Source organism: Corythoichthys intestinalis, chromosome 18, assembly GCF_030265065.1.
Source record: "Corythoichthys intestinalis isolate RoL2023-P3 chromosome 18, ASM3026506v1, whole genome shotgun sequence".
NCBI classification, from domain to species: domain Eukaryota; kingdom Metazoa; phylum Chordata; class Actinopteri; order Syngnathiformes; family Syngnathidae; genus Corythoichthys; species Corythoichthys intestinalis.
In genome coordinates this window covers 28,947,009-28,963,617 of record NC_080412.1, presented here as the reverse complement: position 1 = coordinate 28,963,617, position 16,609 = coordinate 28,947,009, and the positions used below count along the sequence as shown (strand labels likewise).

Sequence of the window (16,609 nt, the reverse complement as noted above, 5' to 3'; positions counted from 1 at the left end):
ACATCAGGATGCCGCTGCACTCAACTAAAAAACATTCTGTCTCCCATTTTCCATCCACCTGGTGTCACGTTGAAATTATGTTTTTGTTGGCTAAGAATGCTGTAAACTGTCATCATCCCAAGTTATGCCCCGGATGTTGAGTAGGGGGCCACAAGTTTGAGACCTTTGCTCCAAGCCAGCAGTGTCATACACATCTCCTCTGGCTAGAAAGAGGAAAATCTTGTCTTAAATTAGTCTCTGTTGGTACTCTGACATTGCAATTTGTGATTGTGTGGCCCTTTAGGTTTATCGATAGCACTGAAAGTATGAATGCACATCAAGAACTTTCCAATTGTTCTAAGAGCTTTAATGTTATTTCATATCATAACACAAGACAGCCTTTGACTGTAAAAGACGTACATTCCATTTGGACTAAGAGGGGTTGGCTGAAGCAGTATCCTTCAATGCCACCCATACCAGTTAAAATGGATTAGATGTCTATTGCTGTCAACGGCACTGACTGTGTTACAATAGCGCCAATAAAACAGAATAAACAAATCAAAGTGTGACTATAATATCTGTGCTTTTCTGTGGTCTGCCCAGGTGCGCAAATGCAGTAGTAAAAAATAAATTGCAGAGTTCACTCTTACACAAGCAGCATAGCCCAGTGTTGCAGGACATAGTACTTGTGCTGGGTTTTTGAGGCCAAAGTTTGTTAAATCGACACATAAGAAACCTGAAAAACAGGGCTTCCCCATGATTTTTGGCCGCAAATTCAGTGGTTTCACACTTTCCACTTTTGGTTGCAAGTTGTTTAATTTTGTATTTTTTTAATTTATGTGGGGCATCCCCCCCCCCCCCCATCACTGCTTTACAATGAAGAACATTCATCTGGTGGTGTTTTCTTGTTTATTTGTTTTATTGCGTTCTGTGTTATTGTTCCCTTAATAAAATGATTGTGACAGTGTCATTTTATGATGAATTTTAGCCAGGTCACACAGAATACATGCTGTGGGGCATCCTTTATACTTTTCCCACCATCCACCAGCTCAAGCCTCTCGCCCCACTCCTTATAGTTTCTGTAGCATACAGATAACGACATTTAGAAGTACAGTTATAGTACAAGCATATTCTGTTTGTACTGACAAATGAATGTGCCGTTATTGTCATTGTGCACATGTGTGTTTCTTTGTGTTGAAGGCATGACAGCGTATCAAGTTCGAATGTGTCCCAGGCAGGATGACAGAAAGAGGCTCTTGTGGCTCAATCACAGCATTAACAGACACTTTGAGGTGACAGCAGAAATGGTACACAAACACGACTCTGAGATTCTGATCTCTCAACCCGTACACCAGCCCGCTCAGACTTCTGGGAAGGAGGTAAAAGCACACAAATAGGCTCGATCGGACTCGTGAGAATACCAACCGGTTTAACAAAGTTGAGAATTTTGTCAAGATAATAGCGAAGGGCACTGACAATAGGCTGAGACCCAACTGCACCAGGTGCAGTAGCAGCGTGTTCCGAGCTTTATGGGTGGAGTCTTTGTCCGTGGCCGCCGATTTGGCAACCATGATAACTCCGAGGTAGCTGAAAATGATGCTCAGGCCCGCCAAGATGAACACAAAATAAGTATAAACATCATAGTAATGTTCTAAAACAGGAACAAGTAAAATAGCATGGAAGGTGCACCTCTGTGTCATTTGCAGACTCTCCAGCTGGTCAAAAGGAAACTCGATCAATAAAAGTCCCTGAATGAGAACGTTCACAAAACAAAAAAGCCACACAGCGAGCACCGCAACATTCATGTTCCTAACGGTAGTGATGGAGGTATGTCGGAGAGGGTGGCACACAGCAACATATCTCTCCAGTGACATTACCACTAGCACCAAAGCAGATACCCTACTAACAAGATTACCTAACATGACGAGCACGCCGCACAATGGATACGTGACGGTGATGAGCGAGGCGCTCAGCAAGTACAACAGCAGGCTGAAGGCCAGCTGGAGCGTGTCTCCAAGCAGTAGGTGAAACAGCAGGATGTAGCGCGGCATCTCCCGGAACACAGGTTTACTCCTCAAGGTGAACAACATAACACCGTTTACAAAGAGGAACATCAAGCAGGAGGAGATGGTCATGGTGGCAGTTACCAAATGCTCCATAAGGCTGAGCCCAGCAGTCATGTTTGCCACCAACAAATGCTGCATGAGTGTTGAAAATGCAGCAAAAAAGTAGCTAAATAAATAAATAAATAAAACTGAAAGACTAAACGTTCCCCAGCCTGTTGAGTCACATTACTGCAGACTGCCAGGTCGACTGCTTTATATGTTTGCTTGCTCAATGTTGACACATCAGGTCACCATGCAACACCACATTGCCCCCACCCCTTGATGGTCTCACACTGGAATGGATTGAATGTCCATCAGCATCAAATGCAGCCAATGAGGACATCACTTTAAAGCAGTTCTAACAGTAGGACAGTTATTGATCTATTTCGTAGTTTTGTATTGTATTGTTATATACCGAACTTACATTGTAGCCGATGTAAAAACAAATGGAAGCAGATCGGGTTTGTCAATCATTGTCAATTGAAATCAAATGCATTGAAGTTGACAAAAAAGCATCAAAACATGCGGTGATGGGATGGGTTGGTCGGGCAATCATATTAGTTCCCTGTCAGGGGTCTCAAACTCAACTTATCCGAGGGCCGTGCGAGATAAACTCTGAGTGAATGTGGGCCACAAGCATTCTACAAAAAAGCTTCAACTATTCCCTAAAAGTATAATCAATATTTATGAATAATAGTTGATAACATAAACGGTACAATACCGCCGGACAAACCGGCCGACGTCGGAGGAGCGTGTAGCTGCCAAATGGGCAACACGAATATGGCAAAATGTACACAGCGAAGACATAAACAGCGAGAGCGTCATAGGAGAGCGGCTGCAGTTGTTGTGCAGCTAACATGACAGAATGTGGATGAGCTTTTTACTTGCCCATCCATAATCAAACGCAGGTACCGTATTGGCCCGATTTAAGACGGTGTTTTCTGCTTTGAAATAAGACTGAAAAAGCGGAGGTCGTCTTATATTCGCGGTCTAGAAGTTATACCCATTCACGACGCTAGATGGTGCCAGATATCATTGAAGCGATGTTCTGTCATGAGAGATCTCAGCTACCCTCAAATTTAACCAGTTTGCATTATTTTATTGCAACGTTTTTCCTTATTCAGATTTGTTTGAAGACTACAGTTAGAGTTAGACTTCACTTTAATGCAGTTATTGCAATTTTGTTGTTTTATCACAATAGATTAGAGTCTTGAAAAAGAGGTGGTCGTCTTATAATCAGGGCCGTCTTATATTTGGGCCAATACGGTAGTCCTTTATTTAAAGAAAGTTTGTAGTGTTTACTTTGTAATCGCTCTATTCGCGGCTATTTTTAACACAAAGTTGCAATTTCTGATCAGTTGGAAAATTTGACAGAACACTGGGCACACGAAGAGGGCAATAAGCTGAGTATAGTGTTGTCCCGGCGGGGGGATGTGCGACAAGCTGCCGGTCGTCAGCCGAGTAGACAAGGAGCATGTCAGCCACAAAATGCAAGCCACCTACGTATTAAAATGATCCCAGTATTTGACATAATTCAAAACACGATGTTTACTCACTTCCTCGTAATTCCAATGGTCCCATAGTGGTAGGGCTTGTTTTGGCCAATATCCACCAGTGAATGGGAACCTTTTGAAACCCCAAAAAGGCTCACACGCCTCTCCCTGGTGCAGCAACATTTTTCTGCAGCCGTTTGGCTGGCGTGATGCGAAAAATAAACAAATTAATCCGCAAAATCAGCTAAATCCTTAGTCCTTCTCATACAACAGTACGGCTGGAGAGTGAGGAGGACTCCTTCTACCGTACACGTCACAGCGCCCTCTTTCTCAACTCGAGACTGGAGCAGGAAGTCACTCATTTTCATGGCGCGGGATTCAAAAATTGAATTTATAAAATGATCGCTTCCACACACATCCAAGCAGTCCATTTCATTCAGGAGCATAAAACACTGCGTGAAATATGAAATAAACATGCTTTTTGGTGTCAAACACACTTCAATGACATGCTCCCCTCTCTCAGTTCCATGCTATTTTACACTTTCTTGTTGAGTAATGATGTCTAATGGTGTACTTTTTTAGCTTTGGAACTTTCTCCGTGTAAAGAATACACATCGGGGTCAGGACGCCACTGCACTCAACTAAAAATTTATTGTGTCTCTCATTTTCCATCCACCTGGTGTCATGTTGAAATTACGTTTTTGTTGGAAAGACTGCTGAAAACTGTCGTCAGCCCGAGTAGGGGGCCACAAATTTGTGACCCTTGCTCCGAGACACTGGTGTCATCCACTGCTTCCCTGCTTTGAAGCAGGACAATCTGGGCCTTATTTAATCTCTGCTAGTACTCTGACATTACAATTTGTGATTGTGTGGCCCGGCTGTTTGAACTGCTCCCCTCTGGGAGACACTATAGGTGTTTTACAAGCAAGAACAAACAGACTGAGGAACCGTTTCTTTGCTAACGTCATCTCCACCCTGAACAGCCATATGGAACACCACATCACCCAATGTCAAATACTCATTTACATGCAATATACTGTCTGCAATACTTTCTAAGTGCAATATTCAATGCCTCACCGTCAACTTCTGCTACTTAACTTCTATTCACACATATTCTATGTGCAATACTTATTTACGTGCAATATTAATTTACAATATTCAATGCCTTTACTGTCAACTGCTGCTACTTCCCTTCAATTATTTGCACTGCCCGAACATAGAACTACGTCGTACATATTTTATATTTATTTAGATTTTATTCTTGCAAGCCACTTACGAGATTTTTACTTGTCCTTCACTGTAAAGGGAGATGCTCCACAATTTAATTGTACAACTGTATAATGACAATAAAGGGCTATTCTATTCTATTAAGGTTTCCACTCCCGTCCTGACAAAAAACACGGATGTTGGTTTTGCTGACAACTACTGCTGGGCGATTAAAAAAAAAAAATGTATGTATCAAATAATAATAATAATAATAATAATAATAATACATTTTATTTGAAGGCTCCTTTTTGGTACTCAAGGTCGCCATACAATCATTTAAAAAAACATTTAAACAAATTAAAGATTGATAACATCCAAAAAAAATTAAGTATAGAACATTTAAGGCAAATTTAAAATACTAAAAGAGATGTGAAGGCAATATAAATACTAATAGAATAAATGATAAAAAGCAGACACAAAAAATTAGGGATTATTATGGATAGGCAATGGTAATGTTGCTAACGATGGTATTTTCTCTCTTTAATGCAGATTTTCATCTCTCACCTTCTATGACATTTGTTTTGTTTACCTTTGACATTTTGCTTTGCCTAAAATAAATACAACCACTTGATGGAGAAAAAAAAAATAAAAAAAATTAAAAAAAAAAAAAAATATATATATATCCAAATGACAAAACAATGTGTGACATGACAAGCCTATTACATAGAGTTTGACATTTTGACATCATATGACACTACAAATATATTTATACCGCTGCAAGACAAAAAAATGAAGTATTTCTAATGTGGCATGGCAAACATGAAATTGCTGCTATATAGAGGATATACAGTATATTACACTAATATGTAATACTATTATTACTTATATTGAATGTTAATGTAGACAGGATAACACTATGCATACAAAACTACTACTACACTTATTAGAGTCTGTGTACAGCATATTTGTAGTGCTGAATGTAATAGTTATTGTAAATGATATTATTTGTGCAGAAGAATATATTCTATTTCATTTGTCTTCATGACTTACGTGTTTGTTGTTGTTCAGAACTTTTCTAATTAAGTGCTTTACTTTCTTTGTTCTCTCTGGTGTACGTGTGACCTACCACCTTGTTTTCAATACCTCTGACCTCGTCCCCAAAAGGCTCATTTAGGTCTTCGTGACTTACGTGTTTGTTGTTGTTCAGAACTTTTCTAATTATGTGCTTTACTTTCTTTGTTCTCTCTGGTGTACATGTGACCTACCACCTTGTTTTCAATACCTCTGACCTCGTCCCCAAAAGGCTCATTTAGGTACATTAATTATTCAAAATGTTTTCACCGATTATTAACTTTATTAATGAGTCCTGTGGGTGTTGCATGGATCTGTCTGTGGGGACACTACTTGAGAAAGACCAAAGAAAACTTTTATGATACACATGATGTCATGGCTGGGATTTACAGTGTTTGCTGGACGTACAATGGCCCACACTGAAGAAGAGTTTGAGATGGACTATCTGAGGTCAAGAAGTTGCTTCGAGTTCCTTTAATAATGTGATTATTGTGAGGCTATGAGACTTTTTCTTCATTACGAGATTGTGTTGTTGCCACTGGGGAGTGCTTCATTCACTACTTCATCATGAAAGAAATTCGTCTGGTGTTTTCTGGTTTATTAGACAATTTCTTCATCACAGTTGAATGGTAATTTCTTGACAAATACATTCATGCGAAAAAGCTTTCTGACATCGTTTCATTTTGTGAGGCAGTAAAGCAAGACAGAACATACAACATTCTAAAGCATCCCCCCCCCATCCAGCAGCTCAAAGCATTTTCATGCACATACTATACAATAAACACGTAGAAATACATCCCTTCATATAGATATGATTGACAAATGAAAGCAGAGTTCTGCTGAGTTTCTTTGTGTTGATAGCAGTAGAGTTTGAATGTGTTTCTGGTGTAGGCAGGAGGATGAAACAAGGTTATCAGGACTCAATAGGTCTTTAAGCATGAGTGGGTGACCATTTGAGATGACAGCAAGGATAGTACACCAGCACGACCCTGATATTCTGATCCTTTAACCCGTAGATGAGAGAACTCAGGCATTTGGGGAGTAGAAAAAAAAATACAAACAGACTGGCTTCGAGTCGCATCAACACCATCCAGCTAAGGAAATTTGAGATACTAGCCAAGTGTTAGAGCCCCACAGCAGGCCTGTATGCCTTATCCTTTTTCCCCTCCCAGTCCCAAACTCTAATATACCGTAATTTCCGGATTACAAGCCGTTACTTTTTTCCCTCATTTTGAATCCTGCGGCGTATGCAATGATGCGGCCAATTTATCAATTTTTCTAATGATCGCCAGGACCGCTCTAGCATAAAATGCAAGCGTAAGACACGTGGAATATATGTGTCAAGGAAGACGCTAGTTTGCACTCTTACCCGTATTTTAACTTTGTGCTTTGTGCACGAATAAAAGTAGCAGACCTTCATCTTTGTGCATTAGTAAAATTAGCATACCCACATCATGGAAAATGCTAGAAGAAATGGATATGACGTGCCGAGTTGAATTCAAGGCTTGGATGGCCAGCGGCGTCAGATCGTTTACAAAAGTGGCCGTATGCGAAGAGCGACTTTTGCAAAAGTCTGACAGCGTGGAGCAGCGTGAAAAAAATCCACCATCACCAATGGGTTTCGAAAAGCTGGTCTGCCGCGTGACAAAGAGGACGACACACGCCCAAGAATGAGCTTGAGGAGTCAGCTAAGTGCCGTGTTGCTGGCGCTGTTTGGAAAGAAAAGTTAAGGTATTGTAACGATGACAAAAAGTAACCCGCTAAGTTAGGTTGCAATTCTTTATTTTGGAAACTTGTGGAACAACACACGACTGCTGCCTCTAGCAGCCAACGCACACACACAGACACACCCGCAACAACAACAACAGCACATCTCTTGCTCTTCCGCACCTCCCTTACCTGTAAGTCACGCGCTATATCATAACCCGATTTGTTAAAGTATGGTATTTAAACTTAGAAAACTGTGTATTTCTTTATAAATATTTCAGTTTACTATGTGGGCACACACGGCTTATAGGCAGGAGAGGCTTATGCATGTGCAAAACGCTTTTTCCTTTAAGAATGTACTGGGTGAGGCTTGTAATCAGGGGCGCTCAATGGTCCGGAAATTACGGTATATACTGTATCTATCTATATACTGTATCTATATATCTTCGGCCTTCTTGTGTGGAGTTTGCATGTTCTCCCCGTTGCTGTGTGGGTTTCCTCCGGGAACTCCTCCCACATCCCAAAAATATGCATGGAAGGCTGATTGAAGACTCTAAATTGTCCTTGAGGAAAAAGCGGCATGGAAAATGAATGAATGAATGAATTAAAATATATACTATATATATTAATAAATCGTCGTCTCGCCCACCCGGGCGGTATGGTCACTCCTTTCAAACTCGGGTCCTCTACCAGAAGCCTGGGAGCTTGTAGGGTTCTGCGCAGGCTCTTAGCTGTCCCTAGGATTGCGCTCTTCTGAACGGAGACGTCGGAAGATGTTCCTGGTATCTGTTGGAGCCATGCACCCAGCTTGGGGGTTACTGCCCCTAATGTCCCGATCACTACTGGCACCACTGTTGCCTTCACACCCCACATTTTCTCCAACTCTTTCTTCCACCTTTGATATTTCTTCAGCTTTTCATGCTCTTTTTTCCTGATGTTGCTATCGTCGGGATTGCTCCATCTATCTCTACTGCTGTCTTCTGATGTTTATCCACCACCACTATGGCGGGTTGGCCTTCACCAGTTTGTCCGTCTCGATCTGGAAGTCCCACAGGATCTCGGCTCGGTTGTTCTCGACCAACTTTGGAATTGTGACCCACCTTGACTCTGGGGTCTCCAGTCCGTACTCGGTACAGATATTCCTGTACACTATGCCTGCTACCTGGTTATGCCATTCCATGTATGCCTTGCCTGCCAGCATCTCAAATCCTGCTGTGATATCAGATGCGGTATCTACCAAGGAGATGCTCTGTCACCCCTGCTGTTCTGCATAGGCCTAAACACCCTCAGCCAGATCATCACCAAGAGTGGCTTCGGGTACCAGTTCTTAAGTGGAACAACCATCAGCCACCTCCTCTACATGGATGGTATCAAGCTGTATGCCAAGAACGTGCGTGACATCGACTCCTTGATTCACCTCACAAGAATATACAGCAATGACATCGGGATGTCATTCGGACTAGATAAGTGTGGGCGAATGGTATCCAGAAGAGGGAAGGTGATCTCAACTGAAGGGGCTGAGCTAGCTGAGGGCAACATAACAGATGTGCAGGACAGCGACAAATACCTGGGGATCACACAGGCAAATGGGAACCATGAGGAAGCAACTAGGAGGTCTGCCACAACCAAATACTTACAGAGGGTGAGGCAGGTCCTCAAGAGTCAGCTGAATGGCAAGAATACGATCCAGGCCATTAACAGCTATGCCCTACCAGTAATCAGATACCCTGCTGGCATCGTATCCTGGCCACTGGAAGAGATGCAGGCTCCCAACATTAAGACAAGGAAGCTCCTTACAATACCGGAGGGTTTCATCCTAAATCCAGCATCCTGAGGCTCTACACAAAGCGGAAAGAGGGAGGGTGAGGACTAGTGAGCATCAGAGCCACTATCCAGGAGGAAACTACATTCCTCCAAGAGTACATCATGGAAATGGCCCCCAGTAAGGAGGAGGACGTTGAGGAGGTATCATGGATGGACAAGCCCCTGTATGGTACGTACCACCGACAAATTGAGGGGGCTGGAAAAGAGAAACAAGAAAAAAAATGTTTTATTTAAATAATAATTATATATATATATATATATATATATATGAGGGGTGTCAAACGATTAATATTTTTAATCGAGTTAATTACAGCTTAAAAATTATTTAATCGTAATTAATCGCAATTAATCGCAAGTCAAACCATCTCTAAAGTATGCCATTTAAATTTATGCCGTTTAAATAGGTGTACTTAATATTACTTAGTCTTATTAATATATACTCTATTCTTAATGTGTTATTGTAAATTGGTTAAAAAAAAATTTTGGGGGGGGGGGCGCAATATTATCGCATATCGCAATAATTTATGAGAGAACTTATCGCACACTAAAATTTGTAATCGCGACAGGCCTATATAATTATATACAGTGCCTTGCAAAAGTATTCTGCCCCTTGAATCTTGCAACCTTTCGCCACATTTCAGGCTTCAAACATAAAGATATGAAATTTAATTTTTTTGTCAAGAATCAACAACAAGTGGGACACAATCGTGAAGTGGAACAACATTTATTGGATAATTTAAACTTTTTTAACAAATAAAAAACTGAAAAGTGGGGCGTGCAATATTATTCGGCCCCTTTACTTTCAGCGCAGCAAACTCACTCCAGAAGTTCAGTGAGGATCTCTGAATGATCCAATGTTGTCCTAAATGACCGATGATGATAAATAGAATCCACCTGTGTGTAATCAAGTCTCCGTATAAATGCACCTGCTCTGTGATAGTCTCAGGGTTCTGTTTAAAGTGCAGAGAGCATTATGAAAACCAAGGAACACACCAGGCAGGTCCGAGATACTGTTGTGGAGAAGTTTAAAGCCGGATTTGGATACAAAAAGATTTCCCAAGCTTTAAACATCTCAAGGAGCACTGTGCAAGCCATCATATTGAAATGGAAGGAGCATCAGACCACTGCAAATCTACCAAGACCCGGCCATCCTTCCAAACTTTCTTCTCAAACAAGGAGAAAACTGATGAGAGATGCAGCCAAGAGGCCCATGATCACTCTGGATGAATTGCAGAGATCTACAGCTGAGGTGGGAGAGTCTGTCCATAGGACAACAATCAGTCGTACACTGCACAAATCTGGCCTTTATGGAAGAGTGGCAAGAAGAAAGCCATTTCTCAAAGATATTCATAAAAAGTCTCGTTTAAAGTTTGCCACAAGCCACCTGGGAGACACACCAAACATGTGGAAGAAGGTGCTCTGGTCAGATGAAACCAAAATTGAACTTTTTGGCCACAATGCAAAACGATATGTTTGGCGTAAAAGCAACACAGCTCATCACCCTGAACACACCATCCCCACTGTCAAACGTGGTGGCAGCATCATGGTTTGGGCCTGCTTTTCTTCAGCAGGGACAGGGAAGATGGTTAAAATTGACGGGAAGATGGATGCAGCCAAATACAGGAACATTCTGGAAGAAAACCTGTTGGTATCTGCACAAGACCTGAGACTGGGACGGAGATTTATCTCCCAACAGGACAATGATCCAAAACATAAAGCCAAATCTACAATGGAATGGTTCAAAAATAAAGGTATCCAGGTGTTAGAATGGCCAAGTCAAAGTCCAGACCTGAATCCAATCGAGAAACTGTGGAAAGAGCTGAAGACTGCTGTTCACAAACACTCTCCATCCAACATCACTGAGCTCGAGCTGTTTTGCAAGGAAGAATAGGCAAGAATATCAGTCTCTCGATGTGCAAAACTGATAGAAACATACCCCAAGCGACTTGCAGCTGTAATTGGAGCAAAAGGTGGCGCTACAAAGTATTAACGCAAGGGGGCCGAATAATATTGCACGCCCCACTTTTCAGTTTTTTATTTGTTAAAAAAGTTTAAATTATCCAATAAATTTTGTTCCACTTCACGATTGTGTCCCACTTGTTGTTGATTCTTGACAAAAAATTAAAATTTTATATCTTTATGTTTGAAGCCTGAAATGTGGAGAAAGGTTGCAAGGTTCAAGGGGGCCGAATACTTTTGCAAGGCACTGTATAATATAATAAATAAATTGGTTTCATCTGACCATAACACATTCTCCCAGTCCTCTTCTGGATCATCCAAATGCTCTCTAGTGAACCGCAGACGGGCCTGGACGTGTACTGGCTTCAGCAGGGGGACACGTCTGGCCGTGCAGGATTTGAGTCCCTGGTGTCTCATTGTGTTACTGATACTAGCCTTTGTTACTGTGGTCCCAGCTCTCTGTAGATCATTCGCTAGGTCCCCCCGTGTGGTTCTGGGATTTTTGCTCAGGGTTCTTGTTATCATTTTGACGCCACGGGGTGAGATCTTGCATGGAGCCCCAGATCGAGGGAGATTATCAGTGGTCTTGATGTCTTCCATTTTCTAATAATTGCTCACACAGTTGATTTCTTTACACCAAGCGTTTTACCTATTGCAGATTCAGTCTTCCCAGCCTGGAGCAGGTCTACAATTTTGTCTCTGGTGTCCTTCGACAGCTCTTTGGTCTTGGCTATAGTGGAGTTTGGAGTGTGACTGACTGAGTTTGTGGACAGGTGTCTTTTATACCGATAATGAGTTAAAACAGGTGCCATTAATACAGGTAACGAGCGGAGCCTCGTTAGACCTCGTTATGCCTCTCTAATCTTTTCAAGTAGGAGAACTTGCACAATTGGTGGTTGACTAAATACTTATTTGCCCCACTGTATAGATAGATAGATAGATAGATAGATAGATAGATAGATAGATAGATAGATAGATAGATAGATAGATAGATAGATAGATAGATAGATAGATAGATAGATAGATAGATAGATAGATAGATAGATAGATAATCATCAAACATGATCAAGATCAACATCAAAAACATGACCAAACCGCCGTGGTGCTCTGTCAGACACGGGTAGCGCTCTTGACCTCTGAGTACTGTGTATGTGCTTCCATGACATGTTTGAAGCAGATCATCACTACAGCGCACACACATACACAGGCAGGCGGGAGAAGCAGCCGGCAGAAGAGGAAACAATTTTGAAAGAAAAACAAATTTGGCCATTGAAGTGACTAGGAGATGAATGTAATTCCTTTTTTCAGATTTTTTTTTGTTTTTTTTTTTGTTAAATCTCCCCTGTGCAGTTATATTGAATAATTAGAGGGAAAGGAAAGAAATCCCTAGAAAATGATCTATGATTTTATTTGATTTTCAACATCTGTATGTTCAGTTCCAGGTACGTCTCCGTGTAATCATTTGAATGCACATCTCAATCAGGGGCGTTACCGGGGGGCAGGGGTGGGCATTGCCCACCCACGGACATGCTCTGCCCACCCAAAGAAAACTGGATGTTGTACAAACGGCAGTCTGGGCACCGCGTATGGTATCCCATTCATATAGTACTGATGTGTTCTAAGTTTTAACCTTTGCGTTGTTGCGTCCTCTTTCAGCTTGAAAAAACAAAAACAAAAATGAAATGTAATGTTGGTTTTGTTCCTAGGGGGCGCTACACACATTAATGCATATTTTGATTTTTTTCTTTTTACATTTTAGCAAGTTTTCACCAGTGCGCACCTGGCTGTTGAGTTTGGTGAGTTTTGAAGCATTCTGAGGGGGTCAAAGTAGGGCTCAAAATGTCAGCGGGACAAAGAATGACTGCTAGGGGGCGCTACATAGTGTATTTGGAATTTGTCTTTACACGGTATCAAACATTGCACCTGTGTTGACCTGCCTGTTGATTTTGGTGCATTTTGAAGCATTCTAAGGGGGTCAAATTGAGGGGCTACAGAACAAAGAAAAATTATAATAATAATAATAAAACCTAAAAAAAAAAAAAAAACATTGTCACCTGCATGTCCATACTGTTCAGTTATGGATGTGTTCTAAGTCAAATCAAATCAAATCAATTCAACTTTTATTTGTTTAGACCAGGGGTGTCCAAACTTTTTGCAAAGAGGGCCAGATTTGATGTGATAAAAATGTGGGGGTTTACGTAGAACAATATACAGTATTTAAGCAAATTTTAGCAAGCCGTTCTCTGTGTCACATTTGCTTTATTATTATTTTTTTATTAATAATTTCAACAATCTCGCAACTAACCTTTGTGGTGTTCTCTTTCGGCTCTCGGGCTCTTGCAAAATACTGCTGCTGTGACGTTAAACTACCTTCAAGTTGCTTCAATTTCTCGCTACGTATCATCCCTGTAATCTTGTTGTACATGTCAGCGTGTCTTGTTTGGTAATATCGCCTCACATTGAACTCTTTAAAAACAGCGACTGTCTCTTTGCAAATAAGGCAGACACAGTTGTTGCGTATTTTAGTGAAGAAATAGTCCAATTTCCACCTATCCTTGAAGCGTCGGCCGTTGCAGTCATCTTTCTTGTTTTTGTTGATTGTCACCATTTTAGAAAATTGGGAGTAAAGGGTCACACGGGGTAATATTTCTTAGAGTGCTGCTGCGTTTTAGTGGGTATATGAGGAACAGCATTTAGTGTGTAAGCTACTTCATATGCTGGTAGCAGTACTGCTGACCAAATTATTAAGTCTGTGTGCGGGCCAGATGTTATTGATTTTATGACAGAGGCTGGGGGCCAGATGAAATTTGACCACGGGCCGCATTTGGCCCCCGGGCCGGACTTTGGACATGTCTGGTTTAGACCAAATCACAACAACAGTTATCTCAAGGAGAAAACAAAACATGTTTTAAGGTCCAGTAGCCCTACGCTGGATTTCGACTGACTTGAGCATTGTAGCTTTTTTTTTTTTTTGTGCCCCTCCAGGTAAGACTAATGCCCACCCACACCTGGCATCCTGGTAACACCACTGATCTCAACTATCTGTTTAATATGTACTTGGCTAAATTCTTCCCTCAGTACAGTCTCATCTATGTAGGCTTCAAGTATAAGTTATCTTCAATAGTGACAAAAAGAAATTATCAATTGGAGCCGAAATTATGTTTGTTCGGCATGAACCTACAGGTATAAAAATGTGCTAATGTGTGTGATTAAGGCCCTGAAAAGACGTGTACAAAGTGACAGTGTGGCTGTTTGTCTTGGTGTGGTTCTACTGACAAGCTTATTCTACGTTTTGAAGAGTTTATAATCTGTATTTCATTTTTGATAGAATCAAATATCACTTTGGGCCAAGACTACAGTATATAATATCAGTGTCAAGTTCAATAATTTTACATTGTGGTGTTTTCTGTTTGTTTTCCCCCCTCCATGTTATTTCTTGACAAACACATTCATGGGCAACTTTAAAGAATATGAGGACAAGCTTTTCAAACATCATGTCATTTTATTATCCAACAAAGGCAAGTCATACAAAGTATACTATATAACAGTCTAAAACATTTTCCAGTAGCCTAAGACAGTTCCCCCCAAGTCATTGTCAAAAAGTTCAAAATTCTCAAGGTTTCTGTTGCAAATGTCTTACAATAGACTTGTACATACACATCATGCTTGTATTAACATGCCATGTACTAACAAATCAATGCAGAGTAAAAAGGGATTCCATGCAAATGTGTTTCTTCGAGTTGATGGGAGTACGAAGCATGAGGTTTGAATGTGTCCCAGGTGCATACAGAACAAAAGAGAGATGTTATCATGACACAATAACAACTTAATCAGGAGCGACTGACAATTCAACGTGACAGCAGAGATGGTACAGAAACAGAACCCTGAGGCTCTGATCTCTCAGGCCGTACACCAGCGAACCCAGACCTCTGGGCAGTAGGATAAAGCATATAAACAAAAAACATTGGAGTCGCATGAAAACCAGCCATTCAAAGAAAGTGGCGATCTTTGATAACAGAGTTATGTAGAGGACTGACAAGAGGCAGAGGCCCAACTGGAACAGGTGCAGCAGCAGTGTGTTACGAGCTTTAATTGGGATGTCTTTGTTTGTGGCCATTGATCTGGCCACAATGATTACGCCTACGTAGCTGAAAATAATGCTCAGGCCTGCTGAGATGAACACAAAAAAACGTGGAAACAGTGTGGTGAATCTGACCGGCAGAAACAAGGAGCAGGGTGTTGTAGCTGCACAACTGTGTCATTTGCAGACTCTCCAGTTGGTCGAAAGGATAATGATATATAAATAAAAGTGCCTGAATGAGAACAGTGAAAAAACAAAAGCTCCATAAGGCGTACACGACCACTGCCGTGTTCCCGACGGTAGTGACGGAGGCGTGTCGGAGAGGGTGGCACACAGCCACATATCTCTCCAATGACATTGCAACTAGCAGTACAGGAGACATTCTAGTGAGAAGACTGGCGAACAAGCAGAGAAAGCCGCACACGGGATACGAGAGGGTGAAGCGAGAGGCGCTCAGACAGTACATTAGCTGGCTGACGCTTAGCTGAAGCGTGTCTACAAGCAGCAGGTTGAACAGCAGGATATAGCGCGCCGTTTCCCGAAAAACACTTTTGCTCCTCAAGGTTAACAACATAGCCCCGTTGACAAAAAAGATGATTGAGCAGAAGGAGGTGGTTAGGGTGATGGTTACGATCCGCTCCACAAAGCCCACTCTGGAGGTCGCATTGGACATCAAAAAAGGTTGCATGAATGGGAAAAACGTAGCCCCCGCCCCCCCCCCAAAAAGTCTAAACGTTCTCAAGCTTGTTGAGTCACATCACAGTAGACTGACTGCCTGATAGACGGCTTTATATGCTTGCTTTCGCCATGTTGACCCATCAGGTCACCATGACACACCAACAGTGACCCCGCCCCTTGTAAGCATCAAATGGTTTGAACGTCTATCACCGTCAGAGGCAGCCATTGAGTAAATTTAAGAAATAACATTAAAGCCTTTCGAACAGTACAAAGGTTGTTGATAGCCGTTTCACGTACAGTGGTCACAACAGTGGACAGCTTTTCAAAAGTTTAACCCTTCACAGGACAAGTGAGAATTTTTTGTCATTAAGACACAAATATTAGCCACTATTATTATTGTCATATAAATATTTTTATTTATTAGTCATTATTGTATTTTTTGTGATATATTTATATAATTATATGAATAGATTTTGAAATTAATACAATGTTAATAAAAGCTAGGT

The 16,609-nt window shown here is 41.3% G+C and overlaps 1 protein-coding gene and 1 pseudogene across 1 annotated transcript; both read right to left on the bottom strand.

Moving 5' to 3' along the window:
- Positions 1-1,145: 1,145 nt before the first annotated feature.
- Positions 1,146-2,183, bottom strand: LOC130906886 (odorant receptor 131-2-like). The gene has a single exon (XM_057821565.1). It carries the CDS (start codon positions 2,181-2,183, stop codon positions 1,146-1,148), a length of 1,038 nt encoding a protein of 345 aa, XP_057677548.1.
- A 12,987-nt stretch (positions 2,184-15,170) lies between these two features.
- Positions 15,171-16,098, bottom strand: LOC130906885 (odorant receptor 131-2-like; annotated as a pseudogene).
- Positions 16,099-16,609: the final 511 nt, after the last annotated feature.